We start from the raw sequence: 21,595 nt of genomic DNA, 5'->3' as shown, positions 1-21,595 counted from the left end.
CTGAAAATGTGACACTGTTGTATGGGAGTTCATCAGTTTAGAAGATGAAGACTTGCAATGCTTCTTAGGGTTTTGGAGAGCCTATATTTTTAGACACCCACTGTCAGACGACAACTACTGATTTGATTTTGAGAGATCCAGGTGCTTAGCTGTTTCCAAAAATCAGGCTGCTTTGAGTGGATTTAAATGGATTGTCCAGAGGGTTCAAGATACTCCAAATCATTAGTCACTCTGAAAAAGATTTTATTTGTCTTTATTTGATTTTGAACCTAATACTGCTGCACTAAACCAGTGTGCCAGTAGGCATGTTCACACTGGGATGTGTTTGTACCTGTTTCACTTCGAAGTCTGAAGTCTGAGAGTGCAATTCTGGCTATCTGATTTCTGGTACCATGTAACTTCTCTTGATACCTAGCATCCAGTGGTGTGTTAATTTGAACTACTAGGTTCTTTAGGAGCCTGTGCAAAACCTCTCATGTACTGTCAGAAGGTCTTGGTTTGGGAGCCTGGGTGGGCTGGATGTCACAGCTGTCTGGTGTTACTTTGGGAGAATGAGAAGGAACCTGAATTCCTGGCAAGTGGCAGAGTCGGCTCGTATCACAGCTGATACATGGTGAATAAAGATCCTCAAATAGTTGGAGGAGATTTACTGTTAGGTAGTAGCTAAATGATTTGAATACATGCCTGTGTGTTCAGTGAAGAGGGTTTTAAAGTTTAGTGGATTGGATCTTGGCATTCCTCTTTATCACAAAAATACCGTAACTTGAGTGGACATGAGTTTGAACTTGATGACACCGAGGTAAGAAGGGAGAAATGAATATAGTGAGCTTTTTGGTGTGCTCTTCAAAGAGGTCTTTGCTCCTGACTTCCAGAACACGCGCTGTGGGAGGTCGTGGCGCAGAACCCTGTCTCATTCACAACTATTTTTTCCACTATTAGCTAACCACTGAGGCTCCTTCTGCAGCATAGGGGAGTGTCCAGCTGCCCTAGATTGTACCTTTGTTGTTAAGGGAGAAAGGTAGGCATGGTACTTAAGTACTCTCTTAGTTGCCCTCCAGTGACATCTGCTCTTCTCTGTAGGTCACTTAGGTTACTAAGTCACCCCGTGTCATTCACTTGAGGTCAAAATTCTGGTCCTTTGAGTTTGCAACATCTATATTGAACGCCCTGTGTATGTAGATGAAATGCGGACTTTTGCATTTAGTTGTGTTGTTAGTGTCGTGAAACATTCTCTTTATAAGCATGCTGAAGCATGTTGTAATTGTTTTGCTTTTCTTCCTAAGAAGGTGTTTTGGAGATGCAGGGCAGGAGTCATGGATGAAAGGAACATCTGGAGCAAATATGATAGGATAACTCACTTGGAAATGACTCTTTGGCCTTTGCTTTTGGAGAGCAGCAAACTGGCTGCTAATTACATCTTATGACTAAGGATGCATGTAAATTCTGCCTGGAAGCATGGGATCTATTCTTCTGGGTGAAACCAGCTCTTTCCACGTGGTGTAGTTGAACTTCCTGCTAAACTTCCTGTTCCCCCAAATTCTTGTCAACATGCGACTTGCCACCTGTCTAACAGACGTGTAGTTTCTTGGCATTCTGCATGCTTTATGGAAAGATTTCCCTTGAAATCATAGAGGGTTTGCATGAATGTGTTTTTCCTGACTCAAGTTTCTTTAGTCTTCACTTCTCTTTGACAGTTGTAGCTTAGTGAAAAATTCGCATTTTATTTAAAAGAATGTTTCAAAGTAACTGAAACCGCAACTGTTTTTCCAATTACTTTCAAAGGTCATTTTCAAGCTTTTTTGCAATGGCTAACTAAAAATAACAATGAATTCAAAACAACCAAACTCTTGCCACATAATTACATCTTGACATTTAATCTTATGGCTTTAAAAATGATTTGGTTCTTTAAAAGTAATTTCTGTCTTTAAAAATGATTCAGTATGTCTGTACTTGTACATCTATCTATTTTACCTTCTCTTTATTCTTCTATCATTGCATTGGGTCCAAGCAAGTAGCTGTGAATTCATAGTATTGTTTTTTTCTGTGGGGCTTGAATGTTTTACATGGTGAACAAAAAACATAATTTTGACAGGTAAAAATAATGCATCCTTTTTTTTTTTTTTTTCCTCTCTTCACTTACACATAGGGCATAATGCAAGATGTGCAATTACTTGTCATGCCTCAAGGATTTATTTCTCAATGCCCAGATCTTAATCGCAGTAAGTCTATTAATTCTGGTACCATAAAATGAAAGGTGTGCTTTGTACCTACTTTCTGTCCTACAAGCTTTCTTAAAACCTTGAGTTTCAGTGTATTGGTTGTCAACTTTGACATGACTGAACTGTCATGTTCGTGTTGTGAATACATGGGGTTTTTTTATTTTATTAATATACATTTTTTGTTATTCTAGCATGCCCAACTTGTAATGACTTCCATGGACTTGTGCAGAAAATTATGGAACTGCAAGATATTTTAGCAAAAACGTCAGCAAAGGTAATGTTTACTAGGAGACATGGCATGGGAGAAATGAGGACTATAAGGCTTTAACTGCCGTCTTTTTAGATTATTTGTGTATATGTGGGGATGTGCATGTGGGTGTGTGTGGAACAGCCCTGCATGGTGTGTTTATATTTATGTATCTGGGCCTAGTGTCTATACATACAAATTCCCAGTTCAAAGAGCTTTCTTGTGTTTTAATTTTTTTATAGAATTGTATCTTTTAATAATAAACAGAATCCAAATCCCTGAGCAAGGAAGGGGACATAGATATTCGATCTCTATCTATTAGGCTAACAAGTCAATAAACCTAGAATGAAATAGGTTACTGTGCTTATGAGTGCCTACTGCAGCAAGACCTATTGGTCCAAGGCTATTCTAGACCTGAGCTGTCAAAGGTGTGTTCAGACAAAATACATGCATGACAAGGAATTAAGAATCCAAAGCAGCATTTTCTTTGCTTTTTTTCCCCCCCAGAATATCCCACCAAAAGCATTCATGTCTGCTGGTGAACATAGACGAGTTTTCTGGTTTTAAATATCAGTTCTTTACATGTCTACAGCAATGCTGTTATCTGGCTAATCTGATACACAAATGATAAAGATGCCTTGGTTGAAGCGGGACGAACAATTGCTAAACATGTTGGTTTTGAGCTTTACCTCCACTTTTGCCTCTCTGATCAGATTCAGGTCTTTTGCGCATAACCTAGTATGTGCAGGTAGTTGATGTAGAGCGAGATTCTTGGTCGGTTCACAAATACAGAGATGAGAAATCAGGGACCATACTCATCCTGACCTACTCACTTTGTTTCGTGATGTCCCTGATGTTATTAGTGAAAGATGAAATGCATCATGTCTTACTTCTTAATTTCTGTCTCTGAATGACTGATGGTTCAATCAAATTGTATTTGACAACAGTTGTTTTATTATCTTTGGCTGCATTTTCCTACGTCTATTCTCTCATCTGCATGCTTGATGATAAGGGAGACACTTTCAATCATGTTTATAGTAATGTGGAAGCCACTTACAAATTTAAAACTTTTTTTTTCAACTGTAAATACAGTTGTCCCAAGCTGAGCAGAGGATGAACAAGTTGGATCAGTGCTACTGTGAAAGGACCTGCATGATGAAAGGCACGACTTACAGAGAGTTTGAATCCTGGACAGACGGCTGTAAGAACTGCACTTGCATGGTATGGCCAAAATTTGAGTGGGGACTCAGGAACTTCAGTGTTTCCTCTGAATACAGTTTTATTGAGGCAAATATTGAGAAATTATTCTGGTACTACTAGGTAGTAACAAAAACGTGCTAGAAGACCTGTCTTAAATCTAAGGAATAGTATTAATAAATACATTTTCCTATTGTTTCAGCAGTGCCAGCATGTGTAGCTCTCCTATATTTCGTGTCACCATAGGGAGATGCTATGCAATATACGTAGCTATCATGTATTCCCATGCACTGAATTGTGAACAGTGTCTCTGGATAATCAACTCCCTGCTTTTTGTCACTATAAATACAGCCTTTTTCTTAGCAAATGATTTAATAGATTCCTTGTGTCTGATTCCCTTTGGTTGCCTTTGGTTACATCTCAATAAGTAATAAAGAGTAAAATGTCAGGGTCATATGCATGCTCTGTTATATCACAAATGGAAAAGATGTGTTAGGTGGATGGAAGATTCCCGAAGGTATCACAACTCCAGAAGTGATTGCAAGTATCCTTTCAGGTACCAAACCATGGCATCTTTGTTATTGTCCATTCATGTAAAACTCATTAATTACATTTGTACTCATTAAATACCTAGTCCAAAGGCTATTAGAAATTGGTGAAAAGGCTGTTGTTGTCTGTACTGCACCTTAGATTGATTTACTGTTATCTATAATTTGCTAAATGATTTTCCTTAAGCTTAGTATGATTTTGATCTTTATATTTCCAAAGGGATATTAATTTTGCTTTTAGTGTTTTATGGTTGACAAGAACAAGACTTAGTCCCTGGTATCAAATCGGGTTGATAGCTATTTAAAATTCCTTGAATTTAGTGTTAAATGCATTACGTATTTTTGTCTCAGATTTGTCTTGCAGCTATGATATGATTACCTTTTAGAAACGTATTGTCTCGTATGTAAAAATCAGAAGGCAGAGTATTGTTCTGTGAGGCTGTTATTTCTCCCTCATCTGTCAATTTGCTGCTGATTGGCAGAATGTTTTACCTTCAAATAGATTTGCCTCTAAAAAAAATAAATTTGATCATTATCATCTCAAAGAACACATCATACATGTCTAAAAGATTGTATGCATGATATTCTAAAGGTATAGTTTCTGTTCTTGTAGTTATTAAAAGAACCAGGTTAAAATGTCTTTTTGGGTGTTGTTAGAGAGTTCATTGCATTAAAAATAGATTTTTTTAAGTTCCTGTGTTTGAGAACATCTCTGCTTTTGCTAAATATAGCCATCAGTTAAGCACCTTTTGTTTTTCTAGAACGGTACGGTGCAGTGCGAAGCTTTGATTTGCCCCCACGCTGACTGCCCACTTAATTCTGCCCTGGCGTATGTGGATGGCAAGTGCTGCAAAGAATGCCAATGTAAGTTTTACTGTCGTGCTTCCTTCTAATGGATATTTTGAAATCTGTAAAGGGAATGAATCTTTCTGTAAACATGTCAGTGAAAGAACTGGTCAGGGTTCTGAAATATTTGGGTCGAGGAATCAGGGAACTTAGACTTCTCTGAAATGTTTTGGAAAATGGATAACCAGAACGTTTTCATTTTTCAGGTGTGGGTATTATTCTGTTTTATTATAGTTGTGTTTTTGTTTGGGTTTTTTTTTTTTTTTTGTTAAGCATATTTATTTATTATCGATGTTGAAAAAGAAAATAAGTTTTTTAAAAAACTTTCTGCAGACTTCTATAGTCTATTTTTTAGAACAAACTGCTAGAAATTAAAGAATAATTGCCCTGTGTTTGTTTTGACCAGTGTTTCTAACACGTCTATTGCAAGAAGAAGATATTTTCAACCTTATGTTGTAGTGCTAGAAGTGGAGGTTCAGATTTATGATTCTTCTTCTGTAATTAAGGAAGAGAAAACTCATACTAGACCCAAGAGACCAGCAAAAACCAGACACCTAGAAATGTTCTTTCACAAAAGGTCAGACAGAATTATACAGGAAACTGAATAGAGATAATTTAATATTGTCATTTAAGACAGGTGATTACCTTTGGTTTTATAGCATTTGGTTTTGTTGCAAATAGGACCAGAGAAGGGGAATTTTAGGTAAATCACTATCTAGATGGACTATATATAATATTTCAGATTGATTCTGTACATCTATTGCATATGTGATGACTATATTTTAGACTACGGTGGAATCCATGCTTGATATTGAGCATGAGAGGCACACACTTTTTTCTGTAAATGTTGAGATCTTTCTATGTGGTTTCATCACTATTCTACTGTTGTATAAAACTTCTTACAGAGTATAGAGAAATATATAACTGGTTAAAATGACATGTTGTAAGATAAAATTCAGGAAGACGTTTTGTACTCCATTGATCTTGCTCCCACAGGAGTTTATTAATACTGAATTGTGTTAGAAGTTACACAAACCATCCCATTTTATGAAACCTTATTAACTTACTCAAGTAGATTAATCCTAATTGAGAGGAAATGAGAATTCAAATACTGTGATTTTTTTTTTTTTTTTAACCAGCTACACAGAATTTCCATGCATATTAGATGACTCAGGGAATTGGTAATTCAGGGATGGGAGATGTGTGGAGTTCAAGCCTATATTTGAATTTTTGACCATGATGGCAGAGTTTGAAAACCTGATCCTCTGAAGTATGTTTTTGTAATATACTGCTTGTGAATTGAGCTGGGAATTCTCCATCCAAATGTTAATGGGGAAGCGCTCAACTTCAGAAGATGTCTTATGATGTGGTTTTTTTTTGAAGTCTTGACAAAGGTCAAGAAATGTGAAAGAGCATATGGACACTGACCTTGTCATGCAGCATTACTACTTCTTCCGGTTAGCATACAGTGCTGGTACAGCACACTGTGAAGTTTACTCTGATATTGTCTTTTTGATATTCTTAGTGTTATCAAAAACTTTTTAGCTTTCCGTGTTGTTAATTTGATGCCAGTACCTAATTAAATTTGTAAGTAATGGGCACTCATACAACTCTTGACAAACTATGAGAAAAATGATTAGGTCAAAAAATAACAATAAAAGCAATAAAAGTTTCTTTTGAAAAATTATTCCTAATTTCATCCAGGTTATTTAAAGTGCCTTTAAAAAAATAATCAAACAACTTTTTAAGTGGCCAACTCCCTGAAACTAAAGGACAGAGTGTGAATTGGAGTCCCATTGACAAGGTAGTTAAATTCCAGTGAAAGAGTGTAAAGAGTGGAAGTTAGAGGCAATGGAGACTGCAGGAACCTCACTTATTCTTCAGGTCAGTTTGGTGGGAATGCTGAGTTGTCACTGAGTTCATATGTATGTATCTGAATCCTGCCGCCTTAGTGTCTTCAGCTCACCGTTGAGCTGATTGCAGTCAGCGTGCTTAGTGAACACAGTTCTTGCTTCAGGGGTCAGAGCTGAATTCTTCCATTTGGGCGGTTTCTGAGAGTAACTTTTTGTTTCAAGTCTTAGAGCAATATCAGGGGATGTGGCATTTGACTAGATTATGTAGAGCGAATACAGATGGTTTATAATTGGGAAAGCAGTTAATTAGGGTGTGTTGCTCAAGGAGCCACTATCCTTGGTATTAAACAATCAATCATCAATGCTGAGAAAAAGCGATGCCTAATACACTGTTCTTTAGCTGAGTTCAGTATTTCTTTCAAGACAGAACATAGAACCATAGAATGCTTTGGAAAGGACCTTTAAAGGTCATCTAGTCGAACCTCCCTGCAGTGAGCAGGGACATCTTCAACTAGATCAGATTGCTCAGAGCCCCATCCAAGCTGACCATGAATGTTTCCAGGGATGGGGCATCTACCACCTCTCTGAGCAACCTGTTCCAGTGTTTCACCACCCGCATAGTAAAAGAAATTATTCCTTATATCTAGTCTGAATTTACCTTCCTTTAGTTTAAAACCATTACCTGTTGTCCTATTGCAACAGGCTCTACTAAAAAGTCTGTCCTCATTTTTCTTGTAAGTCTCCTTAAGGAAGGCTCCTTCAGCCTTCTCTTCTCCAGGCTGAACAACCCCAACTCTCTCAGCCTTTCCTCATAGGACAGGTGCTCCAGCCCTCTGATCATTTTAGTTGCTTGGCTGCAAGTGCGCATTGTCAGTCCATGTCCAGTTTTTCATCCCCCAATACCCCCAATTCCTTCTTTGGAGGGCTGATCTCAATCTCTTCAACTTCCACCCTGTATTGATACTGGAGATTGCTCTGACTCATGTGTAGGACCTTGCACTTGGCCTTGTTGAACCTCATGAGGTTCACATGGTCCTACTTCTCAAGCTTGTCCAGGTCCTTCTGGCTTCCCATCCCTCAAGCGTGTCAACCACACCACTCAGCTTGGTGTTGTGTATGGATATCTCTGTTTCCTTCCTGGTATTTGTGCTACCTCGTACCAGATGTTGGGCTGTTTCTGCTGAATTGTTGTGTGAGTAGAACTGCCCAGGCAGTGGTAGCTGTGGCAGCCTTGTTGCTGTGTCTCACCCAGGACAGAGTGCTTCTGTGGGAAAATAACAGAAGATTGGCGAGGAGGATTGTAAACACACTCAAGTGATGTGCAGCTGGGATGTAGAAAAACACATATATCATACTAATTGTTGTTTAGCCTTGTATGTTGAACAAGTAGAACATCAGTGTTGAGATAACGTAGGCCTGTGATAGACTTAGAGGCACCCTATCAAACATGCTTGAGATTCCTGCCCTGCTGTGGGAAAGATGAAAGCACAGTGGTAAACTATGCCTGCGTGAATCCTTGAAATACAGGCGAAAACAGCAGGTTCAGTGATCCTCTAGCATGGACCGAGCTCCTCGATGCCTGTGGTCCTGCTCATGTGCCTCTGCCTGAGTGCTGCTTTGGGGATCCCCAGGTTGGCGAGGTAAGAAAATAAATTTACCCTTTGCGTTTCGTCTGTGGTTTTGTGGTTGTTCCTGTGTCCTGCCTGTGCCGGCTCATGCAGCTTCGCTCTGCACTTCTTCCTTACTTTTTCTGCTGGTGTGTGAAGAAAGCCATCAAAAATGAAACGAGTGGGTCTGATTTAATGACAGCTGGCACAGAAGAGTAAAAATGTACAGCGCTTAAGGCTTTTACAGTGACCAGCAAGCAGGCTTCACAGGTTTTTGTTTTTTTCTTTTTTGTTTATTTGGTTGGTCTTTTTGTAGTGATTGAGGATGGATTCATTCCACATGACTTTAGACATGTAGAATTTGGGAATATAATCTGTATTTATACTGTTAAATAAAATAGGACATGCACAGTCCGATGGCCCTGGGGCTAGGTGACACTTGTGGCTCACATCTACATGGGAAAGCTCTCTTCCCTTTCCGTCCCAACAGAGTATCTGAATCCAGATGGCTGACTGGTGATGGCCTTTGGTTGGTGCTGTCCGCCCAGCCATGCCTGGCTTTGCATCAGAGCACGTTGGCTGGTACAAGCCAAAATGTTGCCCTGAAGTGTGCCAGCACTCTGACTGCGTGGAGGGTTGCTGTCTGTAATCAAGCCTTTTCAAGCCTGTTGTCATTTACTGTTTCGTTTACTTGTCCTGTTTCATTTACTAGTGTGGACACCACCAGTTAGGCTCTCTATAGCCAGTGGAAGACTGGCACCTCCAGAGGACACTTGGTACTGAGAAGGGTCTGGCCGAGATGGGATGAATTGCCTTCTGGATGTGCACATTTCTTTCTATGGGCTATATAGAGAGTGCAGACGATTAGAGTAGACATCAAACTTTTATTAGACAGCTGAAGTTGTGAGGTTAATCTTTCCATCAGTTACTACTGTGAATATCAGGTGTGTCACACAGGAATGGAAAGCGCTGGACTTTTAAGCCTGGTTCTGAGCCTCTCAGTTACGCTGAGACTCGTGGGAGCCTACCACACTGCTGAGCCCCAGGAATTGAACTTCAGCCTAGCCCAGCGTTTAAATATTGAACAGTGCAGCTTTGTTGTATCTCCTTTGGTGACGTTCTCAACACTACAGGAATTTCAGCACAACGGACTCTTCATGTTTTTTTAAATGTTTAGTTCAGGACAGAATACTTAGTAAGGAATGTTGTAGATTTTTTTTTTTAACCAATATTGCTTTGACTTTGGCTCTTCTTGTGAGCCAAAAGAAAAACAAAAATAACAAACTCTGACCTTCTCCTCTAACTCTGTACCTTTGTTTGAGGACATTCAGATAACTTGTTCTGTTTTGTCTTGTGTGAAGGTCAGTGCTTCTAGCATAAGGAATGGCAATGCATGCAAATTACTGTGTGTTTTCTGTTAGCTGTAATGGGCTAAAAGAAGCAGCGATCTTCTAAGGTACATAAATTGGCCAGTGTGTTGGATATATGTTGCAGTAACAGGCAAGCTATTCAACACAAAATTCAGTCCAGCTCCCAGAGCATACATCTTAGATCAATGAGAGCTTCCTGTGGAGAATTGTTTGGTGCTGAGAAGCAGAGACCACTTTCTTTCCTATTCCCAATGCAGTTTTAAACCTATCTGAGATGGTATGTGCAAGAGTTAATTAAATCCTTTCTCTTCTGCAGAGACAAGTGCATTGTGTGGTGATAGGCACTGATACAAATCGGGGAGAGATTAAGCTCCCCTACTGACCCTGCAAAGTATTGCTTTAGACCCTGGTGTTGGTTGGCTTAAGGAGTACAAGGACAAGTTCATTTATTTTCAGTGAATTGTGGAAGGGCTGCCAATGTCTTAGTAGCTGAGACAATTGCTACTTGGTCAGCAAATCTTTTTATGGTAACTTTTTTATTAGTCAGTGTATTAACACTAAGACATCATTTCCAATAGCTGTGTGATATATGTACTTTTTTAAATACAGCCAGTGTATTTTTAACAAACTAGCTGATTTTCATTTTTTTTTAAAGCCAGAAGTGATATTTGTACCAGTACCTGGTGCAGTAATAATTCTCGTCATCAAAGACTGATCTCCAGGAAGAAACTGCTCTCTTCTCATCATTGTCCTCCTCCCAGTGACATTGCAGATGCTTGTAGACCTAATTCCAAACTGTTTAAATCTATCCCAACAGATTTCAGTGGAGATTAAACTCTGAGCTGTTATTTTCAAATCTGCAGGCTGTGATTTTTCCATTCACTTGGTTTTTTTTCTTTTTGTTTTCTTTTTTTTTTTTGTTTTTTTCCCGAAGCAAGACATTTGTTGATTTTTCTGGTGCATTGTAGCCAAATCCACACTCTAACACAAGTAAGTTAAGCAACTGTGAGAAGCAAAGGACTGGATTGGATCAGCTCACACTTCTGTTGCTAGCAGGCTGGAGAGAGAGCGTATAGAGAGGTTATATAACTTGGGAAGGATTTTTGAACAAAATAATTTAAACACTATCAACACGGTAGCTCATATAACATGGATGGGTTGCTGATACAGTGATCTGTCTTGCTAGCTTACAGAAACTTTTAATTTTATAATTAAAATTAAGGGGATATCCCCTTTCACTCTTCATGATGCCTTGATTTTCCTCAAAGCTGTGCACTCTCCTGCAAGCTCCAGCACATGTAGCCTCCTGACACAGGGAGAAGGAGCTGTGAAAGCCCATCTGCTTCTTATTTGCACAGCAACTAACTATCAGCAAAATTTTTACCTAGAAACTTAGGGAATATTGATTAAGCTTCCTCTGAAATTCATCATTTGTCCAGGTGGATTGCAACATTATGGCCTTAAGCCTGTGCTGCTCGCTGAGTTTCATCTTCTCACAAAATTGCCACCTTTCTTCTGAGCTGAAGGAGTGGCACCATCTTGCCTTAGGTGACGTGCATCGGTGGCAGTGTGGCACACCAACCCCCACCTCATTCAGCGAAATGCTGGAGGAGCTGCTGGGGCAGCCAACTGGCTCTGGGCAACAGAACCAGCGTTAGTACTGGAGAAAGAAGAGGCAGTTTTAGCAGTGAAGCATGATCATTTATCATAGCTTTTTTTCTTTTTAAAAATGCACACTTTTGAATATAAAGGAGAAGCAACATTCTGGCAAAAGATTAGTTGCTTTTTGATTATAAGTATTTATATGTGACTTTTAAAGATACAAGTTCAAATACAGCATAAATTCTGTTATTTTTAACTTTTTTTTTGGTAATATGAAAAATCAGATAACTTAGCCTACTAAAAGATATCTGAAATATAGCCGGCTCTGGATTATTTCCTAGAGCCATGTTATTTATTATAACCTCCCGTAGTCAGCATGCAGAACTTCTGAATGTTATTTAGCGTTTAGCAGAACAGTGTCCGTTCAGCCTCTGCTTTCTGGATTTTTCTGTGCTGAAATGATTCACATGAACCTTGTTTCTCAGGCTTTTGAATCACATACATGGATAGTATCACGTTATAATGACAGATAAAAAACATTATGTACACACTTCTACTACCAATGTTAATTACACTGTACTTCACTGCCCGTTTATATTATCTTATCACTTCAGCAGCTCTGTGTCTTCAAAAGAAAGGCAGTATTTATATTAATTTAGAAATAAGACACAAATATTTTTTCTAAAGACATATTTTTCAAGGGGAAAGAAAGCATCCTTGAACTCGTGTAAGTCAGTAGAATCAGTGGAGCTATTTTAGATTTACAAAGCTACAGCGGAAATGCATAATTGATGCATGTATCATTTGTGAATCTAGCATAGCTCCTACAATCTCAGAGCCTCATGGAATGGTTGAGGTTGGAAGGCACCTTGAGGTCATCTGGTTCCACCCCTCTGCTTAGGCAGGGCCACCTGGAGCCAGTTGCCCAGGACTATGTCCAGACGGCTTTTGAATATCTATGCTGATGGAGACTCCACAACCTCTCTGGGCAACCTGTGCCGGTGCTCAGTCACCCTCACAGTAAAAAAGTGTTTTCTTGTATTCAAATGGAATTTCACGTGTTTTAATTCGTGCCCATTTCCTCTTGCCCTATCACTGGGCACCACTAAGAATCTGGCTCCCTCTTCTTCCTTCTGTTCTATCAGGCATTTGCACACACTGGGAAGATCTCCTCAGAGCCTTCTCTTCTCTGGGAAGTGTAACATCTCAGGAAGCTGAGCATTGAGATGCTTTAAGAATGTCTTGGGACCTTTCCTGTGCTGAACTCAAAGCCAGCTGAAGACAGTGGAAAGACTCCCCTTGACTTTGGTAGGCAGGGCCCATCTCACCCTTGACCCTAGCTGTTCAGTCTCTGCTATATTTTTCATGCTAAAGCTATTGAAATTTTCAAACTACTCTTATACCATAGCAATATGTTTGCTTTATCTCTGTTATATATACAATACCAAAATCGTTGGGAGCTTGTAGTCTCCAATGGTCTTCGTTCTTTGGAAGCTGGGCAGTATGCCTCCGTCAGAAGGGAAACACTGAGTTTTTTCACTTGCAGTTCCCTTCTGAGCAGGAAACTCACTCCTCGTATGTCTGTTGTTCTGTATAAATTAAAATACAGCTTACAGTAATTGGGCTTCTCAGAATATATTGCTCCTACGTTTCCTTTCCTCCTTCCCTACATCCTTTGAATTTCATTGTTCCATGTTAGCAGGGGAGGACTTGGGGAATCGGAGCACTGTGTCTCAGTCAGGCTTTTCACAGATCAAAGTGCAGCTCCCTCCTAGGCGAGTGGCTTTTCAGCTATGCTGGACCCCATGCATTATGGAACTCCACTGGAAGACTCTAGATCTGGAGGCAATGTATCAGTAGATGAGGAGAATTCCAGTTAATGGTAGAGTGATCTAGTTTTAGTCTTACTGTGTGCCTGGGGAATGAATTATAAAATAAAGTATACTTAAGAAAATCCTTATTCATTAAAATACATTACACTGAATGTATAGCAATCTACACTAAAAAAGAAATTGGAAACATAATATTGGTAATTTTATTGATAGAGAATTAAAAATATTTTTTTACATGGAAAATTTTGCTGGAGGCCGTGCTCTGCTTTCCCGTGCTCTTATAACCTATTTTGTCGAGGCTGTCTGGGAAGAGAACCTATTCTTTTCCATTCCTTTTTCATTATGTTCTTACCAGGGAGTTCACAAAATCTAAAATACCTGCAGTGTTTTATTATTTTAGTTTATTTCCAGTGCGAATGAAACATTAACATGTGTTATATATGAATATTTTGGCTTTCAGACAGCTGGAAGTGGACAGACTGGCAGTGTTCCCGTCTGTAATAAGTTACTACCCTGACTTTAGTAACACTGATTTCACCAGAATTTTGCTTAGTCAGGTGGCTGTGAAACAATAATAATAAAAAATTCTGGTTCTATTTATACTTAAAAAAATCACCTAGGATATGTGGGTGTTCACATGGCTGTGCATTGATATTCGTTCTCATTGGTGATGTGCTAATGTCACTCTGCCTCTGCATCATTGGAATATGGTGTTGTGTTTTGTTTTGTTGATGTTTTTCTTTTTTAGTTTTGTTTTGGTGTAGATTTTTGTTTGGTTGGTTGGTTTTGTTTTAATTTGGGTTTTTTTTGGTCCCATAACCAGGAGCGTGTTGCCAAATCAGCAGCTTGTAGCTGATGTTCTAGTTTCTGCCTGGAACTTTCCTCTGTAGATATTGAAAATTTCTGTACTACCAGTAACAATGATCTTCAATGGGCACGTGTTCTGAAAAAGAGCAGTATTTGGCTTTAGCTGAAAAACCCTAAACTGCAGTTTCTGGACAAGGTCACAGAAAAGTGACAAACTGGGGGCAGAGAGCACTTAATGGAACTGGATAGGGCAAAATACCAAAACCCAACCAACTCACCAAATGAGATTTGTGGCTTGTTGAGACCTGTGCAGTTTTCAAAGACCAGTTTGCATTCAACATACTCTTATTCATAACAGGATTGCCACATTGACAAGGGTCATCTGGGTGGAAAGCTGGTCTAGGGGAGACATTGGTAGGAGCCATGGGAGTGTAAAAGAAGGCACATGTACAGTTTTCTGGCAGTGCCTATGTCACGTGAAAAAATGGGAAGGTTGTGAAGCCTGAAACACTATAAGTAAAATATTGAGAAAACCCCACCACAAAACCATCAATAATGTGAGCTTATTTCCCCTGGCAGCCTAAGGAAGGGATGGTAAAATATGAGTGAAGTTGATTCAGTGAGATTAATATAAAATGATGTATATTGTTATCCTTTATTTGTCTTTTTGTAAAGACAATGATTTAAACCAGTGGCTTTCAGTCTTTCGGACTGCAGAAGTTTGAAATTTTTTCAGTGGAAATGTGTAGTGAATAAAATCTTCTACCGCTCAGTTAATTCTCATAGCCATCACTTGCAGATATCTGAAGTGTGATGTATAGACCTCCAGGCTGTTATTGATCACTGTTTCTAGATCTGTCAGCTCATAAAATGTATTTGGCTTCAAACAATGGCCACTTTGTCCCATGTGAGACGCAACTTTAAAATTGAAATCTCAGCAGATACGATATAACAGTCCTTTCTCATACTTTCATCATCTGTTCCTTTCAAAACAATCATTGCAGTCCTCTTTATTTGAAGAGTTTCTGCTACTTGCTTTCTTCACTGTACCAGGCACAGCGCTGTATCTGCAGTGATTCTTATGTTTTTGTATCACTCTTCTGCATCTTTGCCAATATAGAGTGGTTTTACTAATTTTTGCCTTTTTGAGGGTGTTTTATTTGGTATCCGTTCCCACTAAGAAGAAAGCTCTGTCCATTTGTTTGGGAGGGCAGTTGACCCTTCTAAACCTTTCTGTACAGAGTAACTGACTAGTATTTTTTTCCTACTACTTGTTGAAATGATTTCTGTAACTTTCTGCGTGGAAATCAAAATTATGATACTGCCTTGGTTGCTCTTGGAAAACTTGGAAAATTTTTTTCAAGTATAATTTTGACTACTTTCTCAGATTTAATTTTATTTATAACTGATGACATTTGGTTAAAAGCCATTAAAATTGTTTAACATCTAAATTATTTTCCTTAACAGATGAATAAAATTGAAGATATTAGGTCTGTTGTTTTGCATTGTCATAAGCTATTATGGTGATGAAGAGCTTTCTTATCTTACTTATTTCTGATGGCCAGTATATAATTGTATATAGTAGTATTAGAATGGTGTTACAGTGACATCATTGTGTGATGTAATAAGTTGGGGCAGAGAATGAATGGTTTCAATTACTAGATGATTTTATTTTTTGCTATCCTGAAAACAAAGAAAATATACTTAACTTATCTGGAAAATAGACACATACCTGTTATTAGTGAGAGAGTACTTAAAATACTTCGAAAGTAGGGAAGATGAACTGGCACGATTCTCTCTGTATCATTAGTACTTTGACAAAGAGATGTAAATTCAGGTAGTATTTCCTTAAGATGTTTCTTCAGGCTATATTCATATTCACCAAAGTGCAACATCCTCTCTAGACACGTTTTACAGGCTTGTGAAGAGGGAATTTGTTTTGTAGATTTTTCTGTCATGCCATATCCGGAAGCTTTGGTAGACCCTCAAGGCACCTAAATGAGAAATCAAATCTCGGTATAGCATAGGAGAGGTAAGAATCTTGCATACGGTTGTTGTGAAATTCTCAGAGAGGCTTCTTAATAGTAGTAGAATGTGACTTCAGAATGCTTAAATCTTGTCCATGGTCTTCTGTGGCTCTGTTATGTATAGAGCTGGTAGTATAGTTTAAGCACCTAACGACAAATTTTTCATTTTACTAATTTTGCAGTATTTTATTGAAGAGTTGCTATGAAGAAATGTGAGAATAAGTGAATATATTTTAGAAAATAGAAAATTAAAATAGACATAAGTAATCACATCCCCATTTTCATGCATTAGTTCAACCATCTAGATTCACATTTGCACCTTTGCTCATGTTTCCATTGTGACATCTTGAGTTCCATGAAAACTTAATGGAAGTAACAGGTTGATCCTTACAGTGTGGGCAAACAAATTAAAAATCCTCATCTTAGCTTCTGCTATACTCTGAAAACTGGTCTGTGGGTACCTTACAACAGTCTTTCATCATCTGGGAAGCTATTTACCAGTAATGTTTAAAGCAAGTCTCAATCATTCTTCTTTCTTGCTGACAATTGATCATGGACAGCAAAAGCCCTGTCCTTCATTCTTTCCAATAAAATACCATATTTTGAAGTCAAGCCTTTTCTACATGTATGTGGACAGATATCAAGGTCTGTTAAATGGAATCCTAAGGTGGTTGTTGAAATAAAATATTTTTTGGAACAGAAGAAACTCTCTCCCTTGGAGAATGACAGCTCTTTGTGTTTTTTCCCTGCCAGAAGCTTGAAGGTCATATTGCAAAACAAACTGGATGCTGCCATTTATAATGCAGTTCTTAGCAGACCATGGTTGACTTGGAAGTAGATAGATGCAGTGAGCAAATTTATTTAAGTAGCTCTACTTGTTATTACTATTAATTATTGGGATTAAGGTACCTTTAAAACCCTGCTGTTGTGAAAAGCCATCAGTCTAGTTACGGTACACAAAAAAGTCAGTCCTCCGTTCTGCAGGATTTGACAATTGAAGAGTAAGAGAAGAGATAAGACACTGAATACAGAGCCCAAGATATGGGGAGAGTAAGGGGAAACTAAAATAAATGAATCATTGACCTGTCAGGCTTCTCTCTAAGGTGTATCTCTGCACTTCTGGCTAGACATTCATGAGCTCTGACTTGGAGCTGTTGGCACTGTGGGCTATGCCTTGCTTTCATAGTCAGGATTGTGTCCTGCAGGAAAAGTATATGCTGAGTTACTGATATTCATTCAAGATTTGAGGGCAAAATTTTTCTTTTTTTCATTCTCTCAAGATATTTACTGCCGTGGTTTTAGCTCTTAGAACAACAGAATTTAGAGGGAGGAGGAAGGAGAAACTAATTTGACTTTTCACTATAGTTGAGTATTATAATAAAATTATTTTATGTCTTCAAAACACATTTATAGCATTATGGTTATTTGCTCCTCACATTTCTCATGGAAATACTGAAGTATTCCCCATGTATTGAGGCGATGTGATCACAAGCAATGTCATCACAGGCAGATTCATTTTCTCAATCCTAATAAAGTTCCTTCTAACAAAACTAGATTGTTCCACAGGAAAGACAGTACTTGTTCTTGCTAGGACAACACCTCAAATTTCTTATCTGTCAAGTTTGATTATCAATAGTCCACTGCTCCTTTATAATTCTGCTAAATATCCATGCTAGATCTCTGCAGCAAGATCTTTGCTAATAACATATTGAAAACAAATTCAAGAATTTGTCAATGCAAACTGGTATTTTTCTCTCACGTTTTCAAGAGCTTGAAAAGAATGAAAAACACCAAGAACAGGTTTCATAAAATTCATCAAGCATTTTGTCTTAATGCTATTAGACCCATTCCAGTCCTTTCTGAGATTCTTGATAATGAAATGAATTACATTTAAAGATGTACCTATTTCTTTTCTGTGCCATTGAAATTGCAAAATTGTACTTTGCCTTATGCAGGTTTGATGCTAATAGGTGATAATTAAAAATAAAATCTTTTTTTAACTGTACTTTCTGATTCTTGGTTTCCATAGTCTAGAAGTGGAATAGGAAGAAAAATGAGTTGGCTGACATATCAGTAAGATGGAAGTTGCACATCTGTCCCAGAGGCTGGCATACTCTAAAGCCCCATATAGACAAAAATGCCTGGTTCCACAAGCACGTGAAATCTGAGTCTAACGTCTGGAAAGGTCCCCCTGAAGACAGCAGGAGTGTTAACATTGATATAATTTCTATATTTATTTTATTGCATTATCAGTGACTCTAAGGCTTTCCTCACTGATGTAGTTCCCAGTCAAAAAAAAGAATAGTCCCACTAACAGTTGCTATGAGCTCCAGCTTACTGTTTTTCCACAACTGGGTTGGCACATCAACAGATGCACTCTGGAGAAATTAGCTATGACAAAGCAGAATCTGTAAACATCTGCTCCATCTACTTTTAAATTTTTAATTATTTCAAATCCTGAATTGACTTTAGACATGAAGTAACTTATTGTTTGGAAATGCACAATGGATAATAGTAACTTCTGACAGTCTTGAGAAACATGGGCATGATGTTAGGTATACATAGGTTTCTATTTAAATTTGTCTTTTGAAAATTTGAAAACTCTATTGGTGGCACCTGATTTTTTTTTAGATTGGTTTTTGATTAAATGCTATTTGGTAATGAATGTTGAGAGTGAGTATATAACAAATTTGGAAACCTGATTTGAATAAATGGTATTAATCAAGATTTAAAAAAATTTATTTAACTTGCTGTCTGTTTTAAAAACCTTTTGCTGAACTAATGCAAAGGACTTGGCTTAAGAACATTAAGTAGAGTTCTCTGGAGTGTTTGTGATTATGCCAGCTAATCCTGTTATTATGGCTGATGTGAGGGCGGAAGATGATGGGTCTCAGAAGAGAGACAGGAGCATGGGCAGCTTACTTATGTGGGAATGAAAATGGGTGGAGGAAGAGTTGGGACCATGAAACCCTGTTCAGTTCCTGTATGGACCTAGATACAGGTACTTTGAAAGAACTGAGATTTAACAACAGCCATAGATGTGGTGCTCCACCTGTGCACTAATCCACTCCTGGAAACATCTAAACTTGTTAGACTGGCCTGTGCTATTATGCAAATAAGGCATACATGATTGTTATTGTGATAGCCAAGTTAACAAGGGGCCACCATTTGTAGGGAAAGTGAAAGCACTTGGATTTGGGAGGAAAGTAAACACAGTGAAACGGAGCTGCATGATGCCGGGCCACAAGAATTCGTGCCTTCACCAGGGAGGCATGTGCAGCAAAGTCACGGTGCAGCATTTCTTGCTAAACTGTCTATGGAAACTGTTCTGGGCCAAGGAGAGTCTGGTTGAGAATGGGAACATCAGCAGGGTCCCTGATGGTCGCCCAGATGTGGGTGTAGTCTGTGGCTGCTTAAATAATGTGGCAAATTTTTGGAGCAGAAGCCGTTTGAAAGTTCTGAGGCTTGTGAGCATGGAAATGTCACTTCCAGGTTATTTTCACTCAAGTAAGTGCCAGATTTACTATTTTGCGGTGAACTGAGCACTTCGGCTGTTTGCATAGGATGGTTTTTGATGCTGTCGGATGAAATTGTCAAAATCTTTGAAGGTGCTGCTATTCAGAGGTACTTGCCTTTTGCTGAAGATGTTCGCATGACCTGTGTCCAAGGGGCTGCAGAAAGCCACCATCTCACGAGTCATGTGCAACAGGGTGTCTTTGAAAGTTATGCATAATTGGTGTACGCTATTTTTTCATGGCAAATCTGGGCAAAAATGTGGGTAGTATCCCAAAATGCTGTATTTCTCCCCCCCCCTCTGTGGAGCAGAGTAACAGTTATGCCGTTGCAGGAATAGGTGTCCTCCCTTGTCATGTCCATGGGTGATCTTAACTTACAACACAGCAATGGAGAATGCAACCTGCTTTTTATATATATAAATTAATGCTGATGGGTGGTAACTGTTTACCTCTCTTAGATTTAAAGTTGTGACTCAAGAGCATGGAGGTCTTTAGCACTTTCAGAAATTCCCAACACTCAGTCCTAATCAATTAATTGGGTTTAGTCTTGCATATGGATCCCTGTGACTTGAGGCTTTCTGATGGGTGTATGTTATGTGCAAGTTTAAGCATGTCATGAAGTATTTAAGGTGTTTTAAGGAGGCGTCTAATTATTTTTCTACACTGCACCATTTTTCTCTTAACAAAATTTTCAGAAAAACACCTTTTACAGTTAGCCCAGCAGTCCAGCTGAGAGAAGGTGGAACTGAAGCAGAAATTTCCCTGTCATTAGTAGCTGTCAGCATTTGTGAAAATATCTATTTGCACCTTTACTAAGGTACAACTATGTCACTAATATTGCGAATAGCTTACATAAGGAGTCCATCACGTAATGTCTAATCCCACTTTTACAAGGTTTAAGCAGGCATGTAATGTTTACATTGGAGTTCTTTTGGTCTTGTGGACTGTTGTGCTGTTTATAAACCTTTAATATAATTGTAATACAGTGGTAATATAATTAATATCAACCTTAATTGTATTTCTTCTCGTGACACGCTCTAAGGCTTTTGTCTTGGCATTTGATTTTATTGTTTGACATTTTGCTGTGAAAGTTGTTTGAGTATCGGATGGCCAATGGTAATTCAGCATAAAATAGATGGGCATTTTAATCACATTAGTCATGCTTAAATTTTCAAAATCCTATGTTTAGAGTCCAGAATATTCAGTTCTGTTTGACAAGCAGAATATGGTCCATTGCTCGAAAGCCAAAGTTGTGCGTTGTCATGGTTTGATGTGGAGGGGGGGTTGGTTCTGGTGGCAGGAGAGGGATTTTGCTCCCTGCGACCTCCCCGGTTTTGGATCCGGGTTAGGCTTAGTTCTGGCCACCGGATCAGACTGCCATCCCCCTCGGGGTTGAGCCAATAGGGCGCCTCTGCGAATTGCCCTATTTAAGTCAGGACAAGGGAACCGGAAAAGGTGCTTCGCCCAGGATCGACCAGAGAAGGGAGGAGGGCACTGCCCCCGCTCCCTGGCTCCCGGCCGGGCGGCTGCCTGCGTCGGGCCGGCGCCGCCCACGGAGAATGGCGGCGGCGGAGCCAGCTGGGGAACTCGGGGGCACCCCACTCCCAGGGTGCCCACTGGGCTGAGTTCACCTGGAGAGGACTGAGATCTGAGAGAAACAGCTGCATCGACAGCAGGTCAGTGAGGATGGAGCGGGAGGAGGTGTGCCGGAGCCGAGTTTCCCCTGCGGCTGATGGTGAGATAGCAGGCGGCCCCCCTGCAACCAGGACGGCCTCGGTGGAGCAGCGACCCACTCGCAGCCCGTGGGGAGAAGATGCCTGAGCCTGAGGATGGTCGTGTTGGGGGCACGGCAAGGCAGAAAGGCATCCGGAGTCTTCGTGACGACCCACGCCGGAGTGAGTGGCTACAGCTCCCTAAGTACCCGA

General features: G+C 39.3%; 1 protein-coding gene across 1 annotated transcript in view; it reads left to right on the top strand.

Moving 5' to 3' along the window:
• Nucleotides 1-21,595, top strand: part of NELL2 (neural EGFL like 2) — a 164,676-nt gene that overhangs the window by 41,432 nt on the left and 101,649 nt on the right. Inside the window, exons 6-9 of the mRNA XM_086609966.1 lie at nt 2,147-2,219; nt 2,411-2,493; nt 3,559-3,687; nt 4,973-5,075. Of these exons, the coding sequence (XP_086466092.1) occupies nt 2,147-2,219; nt 2,411-2,493; nt 3,559-3,687; nt 4,973-5,075 (388 nt within the window). The remainder of the gene's footprint in view (nt 1-2,146; nt 2,220-2,410; nt 2,494-3,558; nt 3,688-4,972; nt 5,076-21,595) is intronic.

The sequence above is a fragment of the Tauraco erythrolophus genome, chromosome 4, assembly GCF_009769465.1.
Source record: "Tauraco erythrolophus isolate bTauEry1 chromosome 4, bTauEry1.pri, whole genome shotgun sequence".
NCBI classification, from domain to species: Eukaryota; Metazoa; Chordata; class Aves; order Musophagiformes; family Musophagidae; genus Tauraco; species Tauraco erythrolophus.
Note: the sequence above shows the minus strand (reverse complement) of the source record. Positions and strands in the feature narration are given on the sequence as shown.